This window comes from Hipposideros armiger, unplaced genomic scaffold (genome assembly GCF_001890085.2).
Source record: "Hipposideros armiger isolate ML-2016 unplaced genomic scaffold, ASM189008v1 scaffold_52, whole genome shotgun sequence".
In the NCBI taxonomy this organism is placed as follows: Eukaryota; Metazoa; Chordata; class Mammalia; order Chiroptera; family Hipposideridae; genus Hipposideros; species Hipposideros armiger.
The window spans coordinates 1,189,634-1,214,433 of NW_017731402.1; the positions used below are offsets into that span (position 1 = coordinate 1,189,634).

The 24,800-nt window shown below is 38.6% G+C and overlaps 1 protein-coding gene across 16 annotated transcripts in view; it reads right to left on the reverse strand.

Annotated features, from left to right (window-relative positions):
- Positions 1-24,800, reverse strand: part of TCF4 (transcription factor 4) — a 350,789-nt gene that overhangs the window by 208,644 nt on the left and 117,345 nt on the right. For all 16 annotated transcript variants that reach the window (XM_019640672.1, XM_019640685.1, XM_019640667.1 and 13 more), the window contains 2 exons: positions 22,479-22,540; positions 19,361-19,457 (listed from right to left, as the gene is read on the reverse strand). In XM_019640672.1, the coding sequence (XP_019496217.1) occupies positions 19,361-19,457; positions 22,479-22,540 (159 nt within the window). The remainder of the gene's footprint in view (positions 1-19,360; positions 19,458-22,478; positions 22,541-24,800) is intronic.

Genomic DNA, 24,800 nt, shown 5'->3' on the forward strand with positions numbered 1-24,800 from the left:
ACAATCCTCTTTTCAGACCTCCTGTTCTTTAGGTGCTTTCAGAAATAACTCATTATTATTTATCATCATCTCATAGGCAGTCTGTCTTCCTTTCTCTACTCTTAAATTTGGGGTATTTTTTGATATGCTTAATATATTCCTATAATCATGCCAGTCTCTTCCTCTATAACACTCTATGTCAACTGTGCCTCTTTCTTAATAAATAATTGCTTTGTGCTCTTTAGTTTCTAAACCCGTTAGGCTGATAGTTGGAAAATCTTTATAGTGTGTTTATTCTTACGAAGCCTAACTTTTGGGCATCTATTTATTGAATTTATCTCAACTATGCATGCCCTACCCACTCCAGGAGCTTTCACTTTGGCTATTTACCACAACCTCCCCTCCTTTTGTCCTCATTCTGCTTTATCGGGTCTAAAGTTCAAGGCTGACAGTTAAATACTGTTGCAGGGGACAGAAAGGCTGCAGTTCTACTTACATGCATTCGGCGTTTCTCAGTATATAGATCAATGGCTCAGATAATATTTGCTATGAAAAGCATCATTAGTTGACCAACTCTAGTGCAACGACCAATTAGGTCCAAACTCCTACATGTGTCGCCAAGTTCCATAACCAAATCAAACTTTCCTGGTCTTTCTTTCCCCTCTCTGGTTTGACTACAGACTTGCTAAAGCCTCTAGCTGGATTATCATCATCATCATCTTAAAATATCCTGCAATTCTACACTTCCAATCATATCCTTTGTTTTACATAACACTTAATCAAGGGTAGTTTTATGTAAGTTTCTACTTGTACATAATGACAAATAGCTTAAGTTACAGTCAATACATTCCCAACCATTATTTTTCTTTCTATACCATACACAGATAAATCACATTTTATCTACATCATTATTTTCCATCATGTCCATATTCTAGTGGTCCTTACTATCTCATAGGGAGAATTTACCTCTTTTTCCACTGCAATTGTTTGTAATCTTTAATTATTAGCCAGTATTAGTTTGCACCTGTAATTTCAAGTGATGTCCATTTCTTTTAAACTAAAAAATTAAAGAATGAATACCAGGAAGCTCCCTGATCTAATCAGTGCTTATCACCCATCTAAATACAGTAAGGTGTAATGTGTGCTTTAAAAATTATTTCTCAAGTGTAAGCTATACAAAATAGAATGGCTTGAGCTACCTGACAGGTAACAGCCGATAAACATGATAAAAGTACAAAATACAAAGATTTTGCCCCTCCAATGTGGAAAAAACTAGGGATGCTGAATAACAATATTAAGTAATGTAGCCATCAACCAGGAGAAACTACAGCCGGCCACAGCACAGTGCAAATTTATGTGCTGCCCTTTTATTAATAGATATAGATATAGATCGTCAGACCTATTTTAAATACATGGAAATTTGCACAAACTGAAAGTGACTTTCCTAGGATCACTAAGAATCACAGTGATCTGGTCTAATTGGTGATGCGTTTAAGCACCACATTTAACTGGGTTTTCTTACAGCACTAATGTTCCTCCACTGACACAACTTAGCAGGCAATGTATTTACAAAACTATAATAGCCTGAAATGAATTAACAATGAACAATGTGCAAAATAGTCAATTACAAGCTTAAACTTTAAACAAGCACTTACAATGAAGATTACAAAAACTATCTTGGCTATTGGGTCATTTTCCAGGCTACTAACTGCTAAACCATGTGCAGAACGTGCTTCCAATTTAACCATCCAGATTTTCTACAAAGGCAGATAGCTTTGCTCTGCAGGCAGAATCAACTTGGTCTTCAATTTGATTTTTAAAACAAGGCAGTTCTACAAAAAACCAATAAGCTATTTGCTACAGATTATCTGAAAAAGAAAACAAAGGGGGGGGGAAGGAATAGGTTTTAATTTAAGGACTTTAATTTGTCTGTCAGTGAAAGTGAAAACTATAAAAGTTTTATAAAAGGGTAGTACTTGAATAAATGCTGCAGCCCCATCAGCTTCCGAGGAGTAACAGCCACAAGTCTAGGCTCTTTGGAGATACAGCAGTGGCAATGGGTGCTGATGCAAAATCACATACAGGAAGTCATGATGATTTTTCAAAGCTATAAAGAAAATATGAATGTTCCCTAACTAATAAACCATCTCTCGGGCCTTACAAATAATCAGATACAGTGAAATCTGAAAGTGTCACTCTCAGAATGGTTAGCTTCCCTCTCCCGATGGCACCAGATCAAAATGTACACACAAGGAAATGACTGGAACAGAAGCCAGGTGCATGGAGGGACATTTACAGCCTGAGTCTACAGAAGTCCTACACACTGGTGTGATGAACCAAGAACAGTTGTCTTTTTGAATGCACCATTTGTACTTTTCTGTGGGTATGACAAAATCGAGGGAGTCAAAGAAAGTTTGTCCAGAAAGAAGTTTACAGCTGCAAACACTGTGCTGATGTCCCTGATGACTTGTCACCACTGTAACATTTATTGTGAAAATAAGTCAGGTTGACCTCACCTTGGCTCGGGTCAACCTAGGCCTTGTATGGGGTCCCACTGCTTGGATATAAAACAGGTCACTGGATGCTAATCCAGTCTCTTTGTGTAAGGCTAGCTATCAGCTTAATGCCCTACCTTAGGGTCCTGTTGTTAAAACTCCCTGGGGGCTCAAACATGGCTCTCCAGGGACCTTTTTGTCACAAGAACTGTGTTCCTGAAAAGTTATCCTGAGTCTAAGTTTCATAGGCTAAATCTAAAGGCATATTTTGGCAAACCCTCTGTAAAGGAAATAATTACCTCTGAATTTATCTTTAGAGTTACCCCAAATTTTCATATACTCTTCACTTCCTATAATTAAACATCTAATTTGCCTTGTAATTTTCTGTCTTAAAACTAGGTGTAGACAAAGGGAGCCTAGGACTTTTCTCCAGGTAATTTTAAGATTTTATTGTTTATTTGTTTGTTTTGCGTTCTTTTCTCATAAGGCCCAACAAAGTAGCCAGTTAATAACTATCAGCCAATGGCAACTTTATTCATCATCATATCCAATTTATTGATTGATAAATTTGACTAATCACACAACTCAAAACCAAGAATAACATTTGCTTCTTCCATTGGTCACAGAAAAACCATTGGTCTTAAGCTTTTTCTCCAGAGAACAGAATATTGATAGTAAAGAAAATGATTCACAATTATAGAAATGGCCCCATGAACTCCCCACACCCACTGCAATAGTAATAGTCAACATTTATTGAGTATTCATGATGTTCTAAATACTCCTCTATGCCTTACATGTGTATTACCTCATTTATTTCATCCAACAAGCCTACCAGAGAGATTTTATAATTATCTTCAACATATAGGTGAAGAAAATATGTGGCAAGAGTAATCAGGATTTAAACCCAAGAATACACACCGCTGTGCATCACAGTACACTGCCTCCGGTAATGACAGAGTGAAAGGATGGACTCGGCACATTTGCTGACCAAATCCAAAAAGAGCAATTCTAATTCATATAAATATAAAGTCCCATTCTTACACAAGGATGTGGAAGACCTGACTATAAAGCAATTAATATTAGAAACACTTAATGATTTTAGTGGACTGCAAGTTCAATTTTTAGTCAATGCTAGAACATGGGTGTATAAATGGAAACTTAGATTGTGTTTATACTAAAAATAAAAGCAGACACACTATTGATTAATCCAGATCTGGAATGCTGAGGTAAGTCCTAGATTCACCACCTGGAGAAGGAAAGAGACCAACTAGGACACACACAGAAGACAGTGACCAGGGACATGACGTGTGGGAAAACCATTTTCTATGATGTGTGCAACTTTTTCCAATGACACTTCTGAAGGAAGCGAGGTTTATCATCCTGGAAAGAAAAACAATACAATCCTCAGTAGCTTCAGAGGGAAAAACTAGTATCCCAGGCTGACAGCTACAGAATTGAGGACTTTATGAAAGTCAGAGCTGTCACAATGCAATGAATTGCCTTGTCAGTAGTGGCTTTCCCAATACAGTGAATGCCCAAGCAGAGGAATGAGTGCCTGTTGGGGATTCATTCATTCATACATTAGACATAGTGTCATTTGTGTGACAACAATTTTGCTAGAGCCTCATCTAGAAGGATTCCTACACTGGAAAAGAAGCTGATGTAAATCAGAAAGAATACAACAAGAGCTCTAAGTTCCATTCCACTTTTAAGAATCTGTGATGTCTTACCAATATGGTGGATAAATTAGAGCTCTGAAACAAGTGTTTCATTCTAACCTATCTTAGTAAAAGAAAGAAAGGAAGAAAGGAGAGACAGAGGAAGGGAAAGATAGAAGGAAAGAGAATTTAAAAATAGTATGCTAGGGATGAGTGATTAAATATAAATAACACTGAAAATGATTATGCGATCAAATCAAAGAATTATCCAGTTTTCTTTAAAATGTCAAATTTGTAGGGGGGAGAAAAGATGAGACAGAGGCTTTTTTTTTTCAATTTAGGATATCTAGAGAGCAAAATTGATTAATCAGAAAATAAGTTCACTTTTCTCTCTCTCTCGTAACATCCATTCCATGACTTCAACTACCAAATATGGAATACTGTATGCCAAATCTGCAATCCCAGCCCACAACCACCCACAGACATCTCAAAAAGTCACGATGTCCAAAACTTAACTTACCGTCTCAATCCCCCATAACCTACTTCTCCCATATTACACATCTTAATGAATGGTACAACCATCAACCAGGTGGCTCAAGCCAGACACCAAGAAGCCAAGGATGACCCCTCCCTTACCCATCAGTTATCAAGTTCACCCATTTTCTCCAGTTTAATAACTCAAATCCATATCCTCCTCTCTCTGATTCAGTTTAATCGCTCATTTCCTCTTGGAATTGCTTTAATCACCTCCTGAGTAATCTTCTTGCTTCTCATGTTGCTTCCTATTCACACTGTTGCTGGAGTGACTGTCCTAAGCCATAAACCAGATCATGTTATCCCACTATTTAAAATCAATCCTTGAGTAGTTCACTGCATGCTTCAGTAAAAATCCAACTTCCTCCAACTACCATATAAGAAAGACCCTTTGGGGCCGGCCGAGTGGCGCAATGGTTAAGAACTGGCTTGGGACGCCAGAGGGCCCCGGTTCGGATCCCACATATGAGAGCCAGTGACACTGCCCTCCACAGCTAAGATGCTGAACAACAGCTCAACCTGGAGCTGGGTTGCCGTGAGTCGCCGGCGATGGCATAGGCTGCAACCCCTGTGGCAGTGGGTTGCCATAAGCTACCCTGTGTAGCCAGCAGCCAGCGTGAGTGGCCAGCAGCCAGCGTGAGTGGCCAGCAGCCGCCGTGAGCGACCGTCCAAAAGCCGGCGACTGATCTGCCTCGCCCGGGAAGAGCGCAATGATGGTGCCAACTTGGGCCAGCGAAGCAACGTCCTCTACAACTAGACTGAAGAACAAAACGACAGCAACTTGTTTGTTCCTCTTCCCCCAATTCCCCAACACTGTTCCCATCCCCCCAGTTCCCCAATAAAAAAATCTTAAAAAAAAAAAAAGAAAGACCCTTTGTTTTTCAGGGGCCAGGATTCTAACGCAGCCTCCCCTGTCATCCCTTCCTCCATGGACTCATGTCTCAGTCTTCTGGAGCTACTTCAGTTTCAGGTTCCTTATAATGTTCTTTAGCTTTTACACTTCTGCACACGCATTTCTCTCAGCTTGGAATTTTCTTTTTACCTGGGTAGTTCTAACTCATCCTTTAAAACTCAGCTTATTCATTATCATTTATAATATAGCAAAATCCATATCAACTCATCCAACGATGCCCATTCCCAATCCCCTCCTCGCCTGCCTGCCTCTTGAGTCACAGAGCCAGCTGATGCTGTAAAAGTTCACTTTCCCAGCTTCCCTTGCAGCTATAAGTAGATATCTGTTAGAGATTTAGCCAACAAACAATTAGCAGAATTCTGCTCAAGATTATGGGAATGCTTTTGTTTTCTTCTTTTCCCAGAATGGAATAGATGTAGGTATGGATGAGCTCTAATCTCTTCCTAACCTGCTTTCTACTGTGAACTCTGAGATGGTGTCAGGGGATCTGCAGCCATCTTATAAGAAATTCAAGATGAGAGAAAAAGCTGAAGAATGAAAATCGGCACGCTGAGGAGGGCAGAAAGGAGAGATGGCAGCATTGATGTGCTGAATCCACACAAGCTACCTCCTACCCCCAGGCATCCCCTTCAGTGAGGGAAAAAAAAATATTTATTTATTAGAACCGGCTATGATCAGGTAGTCTATTATTTGCAGCTGAACACATGCTTAACTACAACTGCACCTCCGGGAATTCTTTCCATATTCTCTACAAAGTGAGGCAGTGCAGGGGGGTTAGGAACAAGGGCTTTGGAGTTCAGCAGACACAGCTTTAAATCTGGACCCCAACAATTACACCATCAGACAGGTAACCTAATCTCTCTGATCCTCAGTAACCTCCTTGTAAATGGGAACAACAATGCCAAAAAAAGAAGCTTACGGTAAGAAGCCAACAAGATAACACGTGTAAAGTACGTAGTAGACGAGTGGCACACAGTGTACACCAAAACGGTTTCGCCATTATTATGAGGAAGCTGATGGTTGGTAGCCCAGGTACATGACCCAACAGCACTCTGTGCACACACTGTTTATTCCCGAATGCCCTGACTTATAGTCATCTGATACCAATCTGATTCTTTCTACAGACTGTGGGCCATGCTGAAGGCAAGAAAAGTGGCATGTCACTATACAGTACCTAACAGGGGGCACTGACTTTCCACAAGTATTTTTTGGATGAATGAATGAATGAACCAAAGACTAATGTAAGTGTTGAAGTTCATTGTCTGTTGAGCTTCTAGTACAAATGGAATTTATATAAACAGCAAACAAATACATATACTGAGGACCATATGATTGCAGACATGCTGATAACACATTAATTTTGTTGATGAAGAAGCCAATCAAACTTTTAAAGCAGTATGATACTCTGCTTTGCTTTCACAAACATGTAATTTGCCCTTTCCCTCACTGCCTTAAAGGAATATTCCTTTCCTGTCTGAAAATCAAGACAGCTAAGATATGAAGTGTAAAAACTGCACATGATACAACCAAGCCAAAAACTGAACTCGAGATCTCTGTCTTACCTTCTCTACCCCTTCCAATTTAGCCACTAGAAAAGGCTCTCCCTCCGAATATTTACTTGTGATGAAGTTGTAAAATGAACAATCCCCATTGTTTTGGGGGACTAAGGTGGGGGTGGGGTAGCTTCTTTGGCAAGTCAACTGTCTCCAAATATTAATATTTGCCAAAATATTTTTTTCTAAGCAGTGTTTTGTCATCTATGGTCAAACCCACACATAATAGTATTGTATAGGAATGCTATTTAGATTTGACCGCTAAAATATGCTGTGTAATCCCAACACCCATGGAAAACAGCGTTTGATATAAAAATGTGCCCTCCCTTAGTCATTACGATTTTCACATGTACTGGGAGCATTTTGTTTTTCTAATGGGGGAAATAGTCCCGCATCGTAAGGAAAGGCGATCGGCTCTGATAAATCTTTTTAACAGGTCTTAAATTTATATATTATATTCAGCCTTACAAGCCCACACTAATTATTAATTACCCACCTACGTGTACACTACTTTACACATCCTGCCCCTTAACTAGAGCACTCAGAAAAGCCATTGTACTTTGCCTGCCTAACGGACCATGTCTTGAACACCAAATGGCCTAGCGAATGCAAAGATTTTCCCATATGTACACTTTGCAGTGCTAATGTCTAGCCACTGCCTAGGCAGGCCTGCTGCATTTCCACAGGCACATTCCACCTAGGACCATGGATAACTCAGGGAGGGTATCTAGGTAAAGACAAGAGCAGCGAGTTAGAGCTCATTTATAAAGCGCTTTCCTTAGTGTTTGCAAGGGGGCATCACTGTGTAGTTCCAATTGTAGGAACCGTGAGTTCTCTTTCTTATTCTGCTCTGCGGATATTTTAAAGAAGTCACATAGAGGCTTCTTTTTATGCTAGAGCAGGTGTGAACTCAATTCCACCCTTCAACTAGTATCAGCTCAGCTGAGAGAACAGCCGCAAATTTTTATTTCAGAACTAAATGAAACTCATGAGGGTATGGGGCAAATTCTCATTAACTATTAAAATGCCTTTAAAAACTGTGAGCAAGGATGCTTTCTTCTGTTTTATTTTCAATTTGGTGTTGAAACTACATACAGAACTTTGCAATGAATGGAAAATGCAATCACGAAAGGATCTATATTTAGAACCATTTTATTTCTGCAGTAACAAAAAATTTCACAGACCTCTTTCCCCCCTGACCACATCTCCATGATTAGGTCAGTAAATGGAAATAAGAAAAGTGGGGTTAAAATGGAAAGTGGCTTGTTCAAGATCACCAGAAATTTATTCAGCAAACTACTGGTTTTAGTACGTTGGTATTTTCCCATAACTAGTTACTATGATGCCTAACGGAGGCTGTCCAACAGCTACATAAGTGGTCTGCCAAGGTATTATAATATTTATGCTCCCTGCATCTCAATTTCTAAATAATATTTGTGAGACCATCAATAAATAAGGAAAAGGGAAACTGTACAATGAAAAAAAAAAAACCACATACACACAATATAAAGTATGAATTTGATCCTGTCAGGAGACCAATGCTTAAGGCTTCCAAAAACATGGACACCCTGTTTCCCCAAATATAAGACCAAGCCGGAAAAGAAGCCCTCATATGATTTTAGGTGCCAAAATATGGCGCCTTGGCATACTGAATATTTTAAGCTGAAGGAGTTTGTGGAAAAGGCGCCCTTCTCCCTGAAACAGGTCATAAACCCCTCATGTGAGGGGTGCGTGCCCTCCATATCCTGGAGGAATCAGGCTAGGGCTTCTTCTCCGGCTAGGTCTTATTTGGGGGGAAACACAGTATTAGGCTCATTTCCAATTACTAAGAAAGTTCTGACGGAGACCGAATCACCAATAAATTTTCCTCCATGTTTCAGTATTGCCCAATTCAGTACAATCGCTTCCACATAGAGTTTATGCTTGCATCAAAAGCATTCAGATTTGGCTACTGAGCTGTTACGAGTAGAGCTTGGTCTGAATAGCCACGGTGAAGAAGAGGCGGGAGCAATTAGTAACCTAGTAATTTCAGACTTAGACAGCCACACCAATGCTGATAGCACAACTCCAGAAAATTGTACTTTGTCACCAGAATGCTCTAAAATTAGCTTTATGTGTGTGTCCTTCTCTCATCCTTCTCTTCGTGTATCTCCCCCTCCTCCAACAAATGTTAGCGGATATTGCACACTGTCTGTTTCCATTCCGCTTTACTATGGCCCACGAGGGGGTGGCATTTAATTAATCACTTCCGTGTTTTGCCAAAATTCACTACCCGATTCTCAAGTTTGCATGTCACTTTTGCCAAGCTGGTCAGACCCACGGAACAGAAAAGCAGTCTAGATAAAATAGAAGTAGGTATAATTACAATTCACAGTCACAGAATTTAAATGCCAGGTGCTTTGCATGTTACTTCATTTAAACACAGAGCAATTCCTCAGATGAAAAATTCTACCAGAGCGCTAAAGAGGGCCCAAGACTCCACAACTGGAGAGAGGCAAACGGGGAGTCGTGTCCAGCTGCAAACAAGCCTCACTCAGCCCGCCACCCGCCACTTCCCCCATATGAGAGCTTTAGCAGGATTTTCAACCTACAGGAAAGTTTGAAATGTTTTCTTTTAAACAGAAACAAAATACATGGCTGTATTTTACAACAATGTAAAGTGAGCTTCCTTATAGTTTTTCCTAGTAATAAAAGTGTCAAGGAACTGAACAGTGACTAATTAACAATCATCAAGAAGAAGAAAAATGTTTGGGCTCTATCTATTTAGTGCTTGGGAATAAATTTAATTTAATCCCAATCTATGCTCCTTACATTTTGCAACTGTTGGTCACTAGGCCTGATATTCTGCAAAAGGAAATAAAATGAGATCCATTAAATATATCTTTCTATTAAAAAATAATACACCGTTCCTTTGGAAAGACTCAAAAACCCTCGAGAGTTAAGGGAACAAGAGAACAATCACATACAGAAGGAACATTCTTTGCCGAACTTCTCTGGAGAAGAGTGAACTGAAATGGAAGAAGGCTGTCTCCAGTACCTTCCCGAGAATGCGGAAGGCATGTGTCATCATATCTGCTTAATGAAAAGCATCCTACCTAATGGTTGCTCCGTTACTCCAATGAACTACAAGGCAGGTGGAAAAATTTCAACTTGTCAGTGGGCCCGCTACCCTCACCACTCCGACACCCCACCAAGGCGATTTTCGCCAGCGTAACAATGAAACTTGAGAACATTTAAGTTGGAGAGAAAAAAAAGCTGGAGGAAAACATTTCACAAAGGGGCATGTCTGAATTCAACCAAGTTTCCCAAAAGAGGGACTTACTTTATAGGATTACCGTTTTGGCGGAGAAAGAAATCTTTCCATTTTGGTCTTGATGTTTAGAGAACCGGATAGTCTATACTATCTCCACCTGTTCTTGCCTTCTGTTCCAATCTCATTAGAAAGTAAGGTGTTTTAAAACTGCTATCACCCAAGACCCAAAGAAAGTAGATTTTTCAATTAATTACAGACAAACGTGACAGAGTACCAATGTGTATAGCCTTGCAATGCCGTAAGATAGCAGTCACAGAGCAGAGCAGCTATTACAAAGTCTATTAATTCATTGCTCTGCTCACAGGGACTACGGGGAGAGGGAGAGGGGGTGTGGCAGATATTACTATCTTCACCTTAGAAGTGCAAAAGTTCATGAAAAATCCATCCAAAGTCCCATCACCATGAGATGGAAAAGCCAAGACTAAGCTGCCAAGACCCCTTTTCCTAGTCCTCCATTCCATGATGCCTCTCAAGACTCATAGTGCTTACATAGAGCGCCTTTGTTTCTTTGGTCCTAGTGCATGGTATAGTGAATACAGAAAACAGGCTTATTTGTACTAACGGTCAATACAGCACTTACGGTAGACACACACTTTCATGGACGTTGGGTTCACAGACCCTATAACTGTACTAATGTGTTCTCCTGGAGCTGAGGAGCAATGAGAGGTTTGAGAAATGCAGTGTTTAATCCCCTGCCCAAGGATCCAGTCAAGAATTACACTCCCTGGCTAATGTTACCACAGGCGTATTTTAGGTGTTGAGCTTATGCAAAATTCAAAGAAACCATCTTTCCAATGAAAACCTTAAGAAAAAAGCTTTACGACTAAACACAAACAGCACTATTTATTTCACATCTAGATTACCTTTAATGTCAGATGGCCTTCTTTCCCCTGCCCATGTTCTCACTGGCCTGATTCATGCCATGATTGTGTTCAGCAGAGGTGGGGAACTTCTGGCCAAAAGTTGATCCAGCTCTCACCACAATTTCACACGGCCTTGGCATGTTGACTAAAATTAAATGTTGTCTTTTGGCTGCACCTAATCCTCCATATTAAAAATCAACAAATACAATTGTGTACATATTAAAATAAGCTAGAAGGGGTTTTTGCCCCAGGCAGTGAGCATTTTTGTCTCGTGTTTCACAGGAATATAGCAGGATGTAGGAAATACGTTCTTGGGAGACTATCTGGCAGTGATATCAGGAAACAGCCTCCGCCTGTCGCTTGTAGTGCATGTCCTGGGACCTTGCTGCTCCAGGCCTGCTCTAGATGGCTACAATAGGAGCCTGTGGAAGTGGGCTCTGACCTGAGGGTCTGCCAGTGACCACTGAAGGGACTGGGGAAGAGGCTGGTGGCTGCAGCTACCGACCTGCTTCTCAGGGTGCTCTGGGCAAGCACAGCAGAAATTCAAGGCAGAGACCTCCAAGTGAAGACGCTAGGTGATTTGGACATAAAGAGGGTTGACCTTGGCTAGCTGCTGCCTTGCTCAAGGGATGAGGATGCTGGAGGCACAGACCCAAAGACGAAACGAGGGCAGCGCGCCTCAGGCCGCTTCTGCCCGTGCGTGGCTCTCATGCCGGGACTGCCTCTTTCTTCCTCGTTTCAGTACCTTATTTTCTATTCCACGTCTTTTTTGTCTTTCTCTCTAATTTGCTGATCAGAATTTAGAGTTGAGGCCCATTTTTATATTTTGCTTTTTCCATGAAAGCTTGAGACCTGTTCTTAATTTTCAAAACTGTGAAGTTGAAAATTATATATTTTTCTCTTAAAAGAAACGAAGTAAACCCTGTAAGTTGCTAAACTGACATGCACTATCAACTCCTTTCTGTCCCTTTCCATTGAATAGGCTGGAGAAGCTATTGTGTATGTTCCCATCCCCCCACCAAAGCTCTGCAGCTGGAGATGGCCATGGAATATAGGGAGGGAGAGAGGGAGAGAGGGAGAGAGGGAGAGAGGGAGAGAGGGAGGGAAGGAGGGGCCTTACACCGCTGGACTCGCCTTTCCCTCTCTTTCTGCATCAGGCCCAAACTTGATACCTGAAACTGTGACAGCCATCTTGAGACAATGAGGGAAAGGACAAAATATACAGAGATCCCAGCCTTGACATCACTGAGCTGCATACCATTTCTAGCAGTGGCCTACCACCAGACTGCTAGTATGAGAAAAATTATTCTTAGGCCACCATTCGTCACATTGTCCATTACTTCCAAGCCGAAGCATTCCTACCTGATACGAACTGCTTTTGAGTTTTACTTGACGCTAAATGATTTATTTTCTCTTAGGGTCAATAACTTTCTATGTGAGAAATCTTCCTCTGGTATTTTGAGGATCTACACTTTTCTGTTAACTCTAGTTTTCAAGTAACGTTTTACTGGTATCAGTTCTTCTAAATTTTACAAAACCTGGTTTAGTACACCTAGTTTGACTATAAAATGTTTGATGATCACAGCATTAATTATGCTTTACCCTAGAGTATAGGAGGTTGAATAGAAAGGGAATAAGACCAAAGAAAGAGGAACAGAAATATTTATTGACTGGACAAGAGGAAATAAGCTATCTTATCTGAATACTGGAAACACTCAACTTTTTTCAGTAGCATTTAAAAAATATTGATTTTAGTTATTTCCTTTTATAAGTAAAATAGTTTATGGTGTGTTTTTTGAAAATTGAAATCTACCACATTGGATTACGGTCTATTTCCTGACATTAGGAAAATATTCTATACAGTCAAGGATATGGTACCATAGAACAACTGTCTACATGACTGGCTCTGGTTTAAGGTTTTCTTCCTGATACAGTAAGATGCAGGTCTGACTTAATTTATGGGCTTTTTCTTCAGGGTTTAAACCCTATGTTTCTGATTCCCTGATCGATTCATGAATGAAACCATTCATCAGCCATTTATTGAGGTCCTATGACTCTGTGCCAAGCATTGGTCCACGCATAAAACTTTTCTCCTGGTGATGTAACTTAACAGGTTATTATTTTATCCTCAATCAATCTAATCCTTCAACTATAGATCTGGAATGAGTTGAGGTAGAAAAGACACATCCATTTGAATCAGGCTTCAAAAATTACATTTGGAAATCGTATCACTAGCAAAGTTACTTGAAGGTGTCATAAAATAGAGATGAATGGATTAGAAAGAACGATAAAACATCTCTAAAGATAAAATATAGTAGAAGGATAAAATGGCATACCTAAAAGATCAATGAACCATTACATAAGAAAATTACCTCAGAGATAATCTAAAGGTCTGTTCCATCCTCACTTTAAAGATGTGAAAAGTAGCTGACCTGAGGACCCACAGGCAGTTGTAGCAAAACACAGAACACAAAAATCAGTTCTTAGTCCCAGACTTAGCTCAAAATCAGGATTAACAAAACCACTCAGAGTGACAGTCATATTTGTTAATAATTTCGGAAGACATTTTAAGTTTAACATATTAAAATAACAAAACTCCCAAAGAAAATTAACAACTGAACATTTCTTCTCTCAGAAATTGCTTGTTACCACAGTCCAACGATATCAAGATAACCTCAAACTAAAAAGTGTCATAAGAAAGACAGTGAAAATGCACAAAGACATCCCTAACTATGAACTTGCAAACAGCCTGATACCACTCTAACTTCAGAACACTTTAAAAGTAAACACACATTTCTAGAGCTGACATCCATATTCATGGTTCTATTTTCTTGAAGTTACTAAAATATTATTTGACCTCTGGCACTTTCGAACATCAAGTAACTGTCATTTAACCAATTGTCGTAAAACCAACTGCACAGGTTTTGTTATTTTCAATATTTATATTCCTGCATGGAAAAAAAAAATCTGACCAAGAGGTCGAGTCCAATCTTACCCATGCTTTGAAAAAGCTATGTTTCTTTGCGATCCTGCTCTTCCTTTGTAGGCTAAGGTTTTCAAAACAGCTTTCCTAGTAAGAGCCTCTTCATTGGGTGTTTCCAGTTTTACAGTGAAAAGAAAAACTCCCTGTGTTAGCATCTACTCACATTTGCCGTTTTACAAGAAGAGTGCGCCACAAGCCCCTGCCACTGGGATTTGAAAAGGCTCACAACACTTCACCTTTATGCTAGGCTAAACTCAGGGTAGCCATAAACACTTTGAAGTAATACAAACCAAAATATTCCTGCCAGGCTAAGGGAGCAGTGGAACCGAATTATAATGAGCTAGCAGCTGTCACAATACGACCACAGTAACCAAATCAAAATATCAACTGCTAACCCAGATGAGATCCAAAGGTCATCCTATAAGCCAGCAGCTTTCCTCCGTTCTGATGAAACCTCCATCTAATCCTGCAGTAAAATGTTCCATTGAGCTAGTTTAGAAGCCGGTTACTCTACGGTGGAAAATTATTTAGTGCACTGGTCGAGTACCATTAGTGGAACTAGAACCAAATACCACAATAAGGAAACCGAATCATTCACAAAGGGACATGTAAAAACACAGCAGCTGATGCTGAACTCAGCTGTAGCCAACCATACAAAAGTATCACTTTTCACATCCTTCATTTACCAATGCGTGTCTATAATCTTATTGGCAACTTGCTCATTCAAACAATCTGGCTTTCAATTAAGGCTCTGGAACAATAGAAGGAAAATGCATGCTGAGATCCTTCCTTGGATCAAAAAGTTTTAGCTAGAAAATATATTGTATCCCATTGTGAAAATATTTGGACAGTTACCTGCAAAAGTTTAATGCTCGGCAAAAACAAAACAAAACAGGAAAGTGTTTTAAAAATCCATACTTCTTGCATATTGTTTTTGCCAGGATTTTCAAACTATCCCCATAGCATATAGTTCTCTTAAAAACACTCAGACCCATGACCCCTCTGTCCTATTAGCATATTCTAAAACCTCCCCACTGACCACCTATAAAGGTTTAATCAAACTGTTTAAAACTGTAGCAAATAAGTTTCCAAAGATCAAGTGTACATTATTATGAATAATCATAGGTAGTTACAAGGAAGAAGTGATCTGTTTTCTCTTCAATACAAAACAGGATATAGAAATTCAAACAAGTAAAAATGAAAACTGGCTTGTCTCTACCCCATGGAAGCAACTAGTGACGACTCAGGAAATGTCAGATAAAATAGCATTGTCAATTGGCCAGCGTAGGCAGTCAGGTAGATGACGCCGGGATTAAATTTCTCAAGTCCTCCAGACTCCCCCAGACCAACAGAAAAACAAAAAGCGATGCACACTTATTTAAAATAAAAATTAAAAAAAAATTCGGGGCTTGCTGCTTTGCTTATTTTAATCGTGTTCTTTAAAGAAGACAATACAACTTCCAAAACTTTGTATGGCAACTCTAACTACAGATAGCGATGGAAGGAGCAGTGCAAGTGCAACCTTACAGCCAAGAAGCGTCATTAATTCTAGCATAACAGGCATGCGTGTGCACACGCACGCACAAGTGCACTTATGTTCCTTTGTTTATTTTTAGTTTAGGGATTCATAAACTATCAAATGGGGTGCTACATTCAGATATGCAAGCTTATTTCTACAAGGAAAAATTAACGGAGACACTCTATAACTCTTATAGATTATAACCCATTTTGCATGAATTTGAGATATACAAATAAATTGAGTTTTATTATTTTGGTGCCAAACGTAAGTGTTATATTACAAAAACTATAACATTTATGCAAAGCCATTCATGTGAAATCAAAGAGTTCAAAATTATGAAAAAAGAGTTTTGTATCTATAAAAGGTTTATGAGCAAATGTTAGCGATGCCTGCATTATTTCTCCAAAATAGTGTGCTGCCATAAAGCACAAAATATATAATATCAATTCACTCCCAAAAGGAGAGAGTAGATCATTACTTTTTCCTTTTCTTGTAATAAACTAAATCTCACTAACTGAACAGTTTCCAAAAAAGAAAAAAAGAAAAAGAAAAAAAGATCAGGTCATCTGCAGTTAATAACTCTTTCCCGTAAAATTAGTGTCACTTATTTCTGTAGCAGACGCCTAATTCAGTTACAAGCCTGATTGATTTGACAATAGAGAATCTGGTCCAATAAAGTGGCTGATTTATTTCTGATGCTATAGCTTTTACCCTAATGTGACATCACAGTAGAATTAGGTCACTGACATGTAAAGAAATCCTTTGTAATCTTAATGAAAACTAAAGATTCTGAGAGTGGATATTGGAGTATTGTCAAAAACTTCCATTCAAGTCTAATACCTTCTTTTGGTAGGATGAGAATTTCCGCAAAAATCATAATGCAGAACATGAATTTGGACACAAAGAACAGTTTAGAATATACCATATATTCTGAGCTCAAACTGTTCACTACGCTATTAAACCTTATTTTTTCTTTGTCTCCCTTTGTAAATTGGTTGCCTTTAATTTCTTGAAGGTGACCTATCGTCTCCTTGCAAAGATGCAGCCTAGCACCAAGCATCGCTCATCTCAAAAGTGGTTTCATTTTAAATAAACAGCAGCTTGAGCCAAATCAATGAGAATCTTTGTTCCTGAATCTAGCCCTGAGATCCTCAAGCCAATCATGAAGGCGTTTGGGATGTGAGACATTATAAGGGTGGGAAGAGTTTTTAATGCAGCATCATAGTCAGTTCTCTAAAAATATTTTTTAAAAATTCTTCTCCAAACTAAAAATGCAAGGTATTTCAGAGTTGTTGAAATGTCTTTTTTCTCCCGTTTTCCTTTTTTGCACACTGCGCCATGCCCTCTCACTCTGAGGGCGACTTTCCTGACCCCAGTCTGACACCGCACCGTTAATGTCAGATAAACCATTTAGCCCAAGCACAATTCTTTTCTGTGCAAAAATCTGCTTGAGGTGGAAAATGTAGCAGTTTGTAAACAATAAAGAGCCATGTTTCAGACCAGACAGCTTATCTAACAGAGAAGTCCTTTCATTGGTAACAGTGGGTGGGAGCCTCCGGACATAGTAGCATTTCCTATCACAATGCAGGAGACTGTCTTGGCCTCCATATTTAAGAGTTTAATGGGACGGAGGGCAGACAGGATAAAAGAACACAGCTGACATCGACTTTCAGCTTAAACAACAACTAAGTGAAAAGAACTCTTTTCCCTCCAGCTCTAGACTCTCAGCCCACTTATATTTTAAACACTATTTGGACTGTGAAAACAAATTTGGTTTGTAAAACAGTTGCCCATGAGGACACATGAACAAGAAGAATTATTTAATATCTTTGTATTGCTTGGTGTATTCTGTAATATTCATTTATCAACAAGGTACTCTTGATCTGTTCTTTGGGAAAGCTTTTTTTTTTTCACGCATATAACAAACTTCTAAATAGGAGAAGTAATTTTTTCTATTTTACTTACTTTAGCTCATCAGAGGATAGTTACAGCATCTTCTAAGGAAGTTCTTTAATATACTCTTTAGGTGCTACTTCTCAAGATTTATATTTTCAAATTAATTTTTTATTCTATTTTATTAAGTCAGGCGAGGATGAATAGAGGAGTGATGGCATTAGAATTTAAAATTATTACTAGTCATTGAAGAGTTGAAAGTTGTTCTTTAAATTTGAAGTTGACAAGTGTATCTAGTCATCTGTATCTGTATATCCTGAAACAGGAAGCATGTTGCACCTTCCTATACACAACTGATGAAAAACTGGGTTTCTTGTTTTAGCTACAAAGTTAAAACATAAATATGAACGTTACCATTTTAAAGTAAAAAAAAAAAAGCAGAAATATAAAAACAACCTATGATCAAAGACAACTTTGTGGTTCTCAAGGTTGGGATGATACTTAAAGGCACAAACATACAATATTATCCATTAAAAATAAATTGTTAGTGTTTCTCTGCTTTGTCTACTTTGTGTTAAATGCTGAAATTCCTGTAGGTGGATTTAATGGTGATTTTTGGAGAAAAAAAAAAAAAAGACTGAGATTCAAGGACTATCTACAACTCAAATAACAAGTATAGTTCCAAGGCTTAAAATACCGGGAGTTCTTTAGAAGCATTTACAGTTACGGTTTCAAACTGATATAATTACGGCTGTGTGTTTTCCTTGGAGTATGGTCCAATGGCCTGTGCCAAGAAATTAACTTCATTTATTGATGGATTTGCAATAGAATTTGGCCAAGTTGAGAGATTTACTAATATTGTGAAAAACTCACATTTACTAGAACAAAGATCATTTTTCTTTTTTCAATCAAATGTAAGGTAACCAGCTTTAAGACCTTTTAAGCCATTATGCATTACTTTTTTCTGGCTCAGGTTATTGCTATTAAACAAACATCCTATAGAGTAGTCAGAGCAGAAAACTGTGCTAAGAACGCTACTGCAAAGGGCATGCTGGAAACCTGCAGTGTCTCAAACAGCTCACTTCCAATGAAGTGGGAGGACTAGACCACTAGCACGCAAGTTCACGCCTTAATAATTACACAACCAGATTTTACAATTCAACTAGAACACACCGCTACTCTCATTTAAGCACACTAAACCTATTAAGCACATTATACCTACTAAGAAAGGGGTTTCCATCACCCCTTTTAATAAAAATTCACAGCTAATATTGACTATATCACATTGCCCACTGGCAGGCCCAATGACATTTCTATTTTAAATATTCACCACTTTGATCTCATCAACCTTACCTTAGAAAACTACCGCTGCAATGTTGAAATTGTGATAAGTGCTTTGTGTCTAAGGAAGACAAAATTTCCATGTAGATTTGATATCACTGAAATTCTGTAATTCTACATGGTTGTCGTGCTTAGTTCTTTATGCGCTATTACCAAGTATAGACTATCAATATTTTCCTGCAATTTAGAATTACTATAGTGAACTGACTAAAGATCTAAGTTCCTAAAAACAGAACATCCGTCTGGGCTTGTGTTCTCCCGTCCATAGTAAAGCATATTAATTTTTAAAATCATATTAATTTAAAATTTCTCTTACTTTGTATTCTGGAATTGACAAAAGGTGGAGAGAGATTGTCGTGTGACCCAAGGTCCCTGCTGGTCATATGGTCATAGGGAGTCCCATCTCCATAGTTCTGTAAATAAAATAATAGCATGTTTCAATTTTACATTTAAAAAAATCAGCACATAAACATGCCCCAAAGAAATTGGAGTCCACCATTCCGACCTGGGAACCTCATGATTAGAAAACTGCATCTTCACGCGTACGTACAGTGGGTAAATGAGGGATCTAGAGTCTGCAGAGTTCCATTTTCCTCATAGTTACTGTGAAATCCAGTGAATAATAATAACAATAGCAACTGCATGAAATTGTCGACATGATTAAATGAAATAATGTATGTAAAACACCTGACATCAAATACACTGCAAATATTAAAAGTTATTATTTTGGGCATCTGGGTGGCTCAGTTGGTTAGAGCTTGTGCTCTTAACAGGATTGCCAGTTCGATTCCCACATGGGATGGTGGGCTACGCCCCCGCAACTAGATTGAAAATGGTGACTGGGCTTGGAGCTGAGCTGCGCCTTCCACAAATAGATTGAAACAACTACTTGACTTGGAGCTGATGGGTCCTAGAAAAACACACTGTTCCTCACTAAAATTTCTTCAAAAAAAAAAAAGTTATTATTTTGATAAGCCAACAATATATATTTTTTTTTAATAAAACAACACGGTTGTGCTATAGGGAAAATTTTCCCATAGCCTGTAATGAATTGCTTTCGGAAGACCAAGGTAGAGCCTTTTAAACAACATTTGGTTTTTATGATATTGAAATTTCAGTGTTTTTGGTATAGTTGTTATTGTGGTTATAAGAGAATTGGATCATTCTATTAAGTAATTAACACATAGACTGTTAAAATTATTACAATATGACTACAAATGAACATCGAAACTTAAGCATAAATTAATACTTCTGTATTTGGACAAAGTGTGCCACAAAAAAATGGTTTTAAAGCAGATATTAATTTTTAGCAGAAATTTGCCATTATTAACTCATTGTTTCCATGGGAAATTGAAATTAAAATGTTTTCAAACTGCCCAGTCACTTAATTTTAACAGAGTAATTTGATAACAACTACAACAAAAAAAGCCATTCTGCTTAGCTGGTTGCACTGCCCGTAAAGACTAAGTCAAATTTACTCAGAGGTGTCAGTTGGCATGTTAGCCAAAGGGCAGAATCTGCCCACACAACAAAGACGGATGCTGTATGAAAAGTGAAAACGCATGTCACCTCATGAGAGAGTAACTGGAACCCTTACCTGAGCATTCCAAACAACCTTGTTTTCAACTGCCTTTCCTCATTTATAAAAATTAACTTGAACGATGCTGCAATCTAATGCAGTCAATATGTCAGTATATAGACAGATGTCACATTTTAAATACCTGGGATTGGTTGTACACTCACTCATTCGATACCAGGCATTACATAATACTAACTATTATTTATTAAGTGTCCTCATCCCAAAGAGTCTATGAAAAGCTTACTCTACATTATCTAATGTAAACCTCAGCACAGTACTGCAAGGGAGCTAATGATATCAGCACTTTAAGATGAGAGAAGAGAGGCTTAGCATGGTTGCGCAGGTACAAGTCACCCACAGTAATCTGTCTCACGCAAACTCCCTGGATTTAGAAAATATAAATTGCAAAAACTGATTCAAACTTATGCACCATCATAGTCCCTGAACACAGTGGCAGAACAGTTCATGAAAACTAAATAAAAGTCAGAATGATCCTAAATCGGCCTTGTTCTCAGAAATATAATTAAAAGTACTACGTGTGTGTATGAAACTGAGAAATTGTAAGACATTAAGTAAGGCCGAATGCACTGAACAATAGAGAGAAGCGCTGTCATCTTCCACACTCGCTGTCAAGGGGAATGGATTTATTGCCAGTGCAGACTGTAACATGAGGAGGAGGAAAGATTTCTTCAACTCATCCATATAACGCATTAGAATGTCAACCTCGACAGCTGGTGCAAGGGCTCAACAAAGTTACTGGTAGGCTTAGAGAGCCTGCTGTATCCTGAAGACTACAGTGAGGACCACGAGGCCAAAGGACATGTGGAAATAAATGGGTAACGACGGCTCGCTGCAATGTCCTCATTTTGATAGCTTGATTACCTTCCTTGCCTCTTATGCCAAAATAGAGCCCTCCCCGAACCCTAAATTTATGTGTGTACCGAAGAGTACAACATCACCCTCCCTACAGAACACTTCATCTATATAGCTGCTTGGGGGAGGTGCAGATGTTTGTTGAGCGATGTGCTCTATTTTTAATTTGGGGTATCATGTGCAGATTATAAAAGCTGAAAAAATAGATTTTCAAGGGCCTAGAAGTGATTCACCTGAAGACAGATTATATATCAAACAGTTCATATTTAGGTTGGAAGGAACATAAAAGATCCACTGGCTCTGCTTCTTCATTTTACAAATTAGGAAAATGAAGATCGAAGAGGGAAAATGACATGCCCAAGGTCATATCTACACGAAAACACACATTGCCTAACCACTCCACTCCCACCTCATTCCATGGGCTTCCCATTACACCCTAACTCATAACCGCATCACGAAGGAAAACCATGGAAGAGAGTAGCAAAAACCAGAGGCCAAGTCAATGAATGAACCCAATGGGTGACCAATGGCACTGCTGGTGGAAAAACAACATGTTTCCAAAGTGAAATCAACTGAGATTTATTATGCAGATTATACTGGTAGGCTAGAATTTATGTCATCAGTAGTCTATTTACACCAATACATTACAGAGATACTAGGATTTTTTTCCAAAGCTGTGCCATCTACAACAAATAACTTTCTATAATACTAGATCAATAACTGGCAAAGCAAGACCAAATATTTAATGAAGAGATTTTTCTTCTGGTTAGCAGAAGTGAAACAGGTGTCAAATTCAATAATAGCATCCAGTAAGAGAATGAAAAAAAAAAACCAAAAAACAAACACAAGCTGATCCTCATTAAATTTGGTATGCACATATATCTGTGCAGTTGTGTGTGTACGTGAGAGAGACTCACCTTCAGTTTGTCAATTTACATATGTGGGATGTCTGGTTGTGGGAGAAAAGATTAGATATACTCACCCTGGATGGGCTTGGATGTCCTCCATTCCCCCAGGACCCTGAGCTACTTCTGTCTTCTACATCTAGGGACAAGAGAAAAGTTCTTTAGGCTTTCTTGCAATAATTCTTTCTTTTTGTATATGCACTTTTAAATTAATGTTTCAAATTAATCTCCTGTTGCCTTTAATTAAGCATCAGGTACGGGGCTAGTATGAAGATAGTGGCTTCTGACCCATCTGCTTAAATTAACTCATTTAAATTCACAGCAGAAATGAACTGGACCCTCAGGAACCAGAGGTATGAACATAAAAATTACTTCCATCTTCCACAGCATTTCATAGCCTCAACTTCTATACACGTGAAACTGCACTTAAAACTTTTATTTAAATCTTTCGGACAAAATAAGTGTAAAAATGCATTAACACAACCTTAATACAGAAAAAAAAACACAAAAGTTAAATTCAGGTAAGTATTGATACTAACAGTGGCAGCATCCACACCATAATGCTCTTGAATACCTTTTGGTCTCTAGCCAAGGCTTGTCACACCAGACAACAAACACGCAACAAAATATACAAGACAAAAGAAAAATTCAGTTGGCTATTGCAACTAATACATTGCAAGGATATTAGGATTTTGCTTTTCAAGTTTTTTAAGTTAGGACAACACTGTCTCAGTATTTTAACTTTTTAAATAGATTTAGCCACCTGGCCTATGATCCTTAATCTGGGCATTGAGATGTGGAGATTCGAGTGATTAAAGCAATGTTTTATTTTGATAAATGATGGTGAAGAGACCTACATGAACTGCTGAAAAGTTGGAATTCTTCTAAAATCTGTCACAGCGAAGCTCTAACGCTGACCAGATTACAAAATGCTCAATCAGTGCTTCAAGTGGCAAATGCTCAGGATGGAGAATAGCACAGCTAAGTTATATTAATTGCTTAAAACATAAAAGTGTTTTAAAGATCAGTCACTCTATATTTAGAAATGGCTTTGAGATTTCTGATGAAAGGCCCTTTCTAAGTATGAAAAGTTTCACTGTTCTATTATTTTGATCACGGCTGATAACAGACGGCCATCACAAACTTGCTCTGACAGAGTGGGAGGTGGAGGTGTGAAACTTTGGTTCAGCAGACATAATTCCATGTACTGTGTTTCCTAACATTTCAGCGATACTGTTTATTCTCTTAATGCACTACTGTCATTCCTTTTATTACTGCCATTTTATTATCACTCGAAGTAATCACAGTATCATTAATTGATTTATTATGGGGTACAGTGGAACGCACTGTGTTTTAGAATATCTTAAGAGATTGAATAGCAACAACGATAAAAAAAACACACAACTATTATCACTAAACTTGAATTCCTTCTTTTTAAGAACTAATTATTTTAGTTCCTTTTTTGGTGCTTCAGAAGATAACGCAACTGCAAATGGATGTCCCCTGTGGACAGCTAAAATCAGGGACTGTGAGCTTTAAGGAACGTCAACAAAGGAGACTGCATCTAATAATCTGCAGAGAAAGTGCAATCCTTTCCCCAAATCTGCTGTTTAACAACCCAACTCCTGGCCCATCCTGTGTATGCTGAACCAGAGGACACAATGGAGTGACTTAGAACCCTTTGGATTCTCACACGAATAACTTCTGTAGCCTACATGGTTCTCTTCATCCTTAACCAAAAGTCAAGTATTTTTCAACAACAACAAAATAAATAAATAACAGTATAAGTGACAAAATCTGTCAAACACTGCAGGTTTTCAGAAGTCTGGCACGTCTTGAACTCTTTTTAATCTGAAACAGCCAGTCTGGATTCATTGGAGGGATTTCTGCTCTTAAATTTGGCCTCAAAATAATGAAGGAACAGAGTGGATTCCTATCTCTACCGTAAGATGTCCTATTGCCGGGACCCATTTTATCCTTTCAATTTTCAAAGAGGATTTTCGACATGAAAAGTAGGCAGAGACAAGGAAGAAAGAGGACCGTGGTCATGCCCAGCTAGTGGTTCTCCAGCCTTAGCAATTTTGGCCCCTACAGGACATTTGGCAATGTCTGGGGGCATTATGAGTTGTCACAACTTGGGGGTGGAGGGCACTACTAGCATCTAGTGGGTAGAAACCAGAGATGCTTCTAAACATCCTACAGGTACACAGAACAGTCCCACACCACAAAAAAAATGTTCTGGCCCCAAATGAGAAGCTCTGTGCTACAGGAAAAACCATATGAAAAAGCAACAAGAAAAACACTGATTTGGAGAATAGATATACTACGATTTGATTTATATTTTAGTGCTAACTCTTACTAAATACACAGTGATTTGTGCATTTTAACCCAGACCTGAG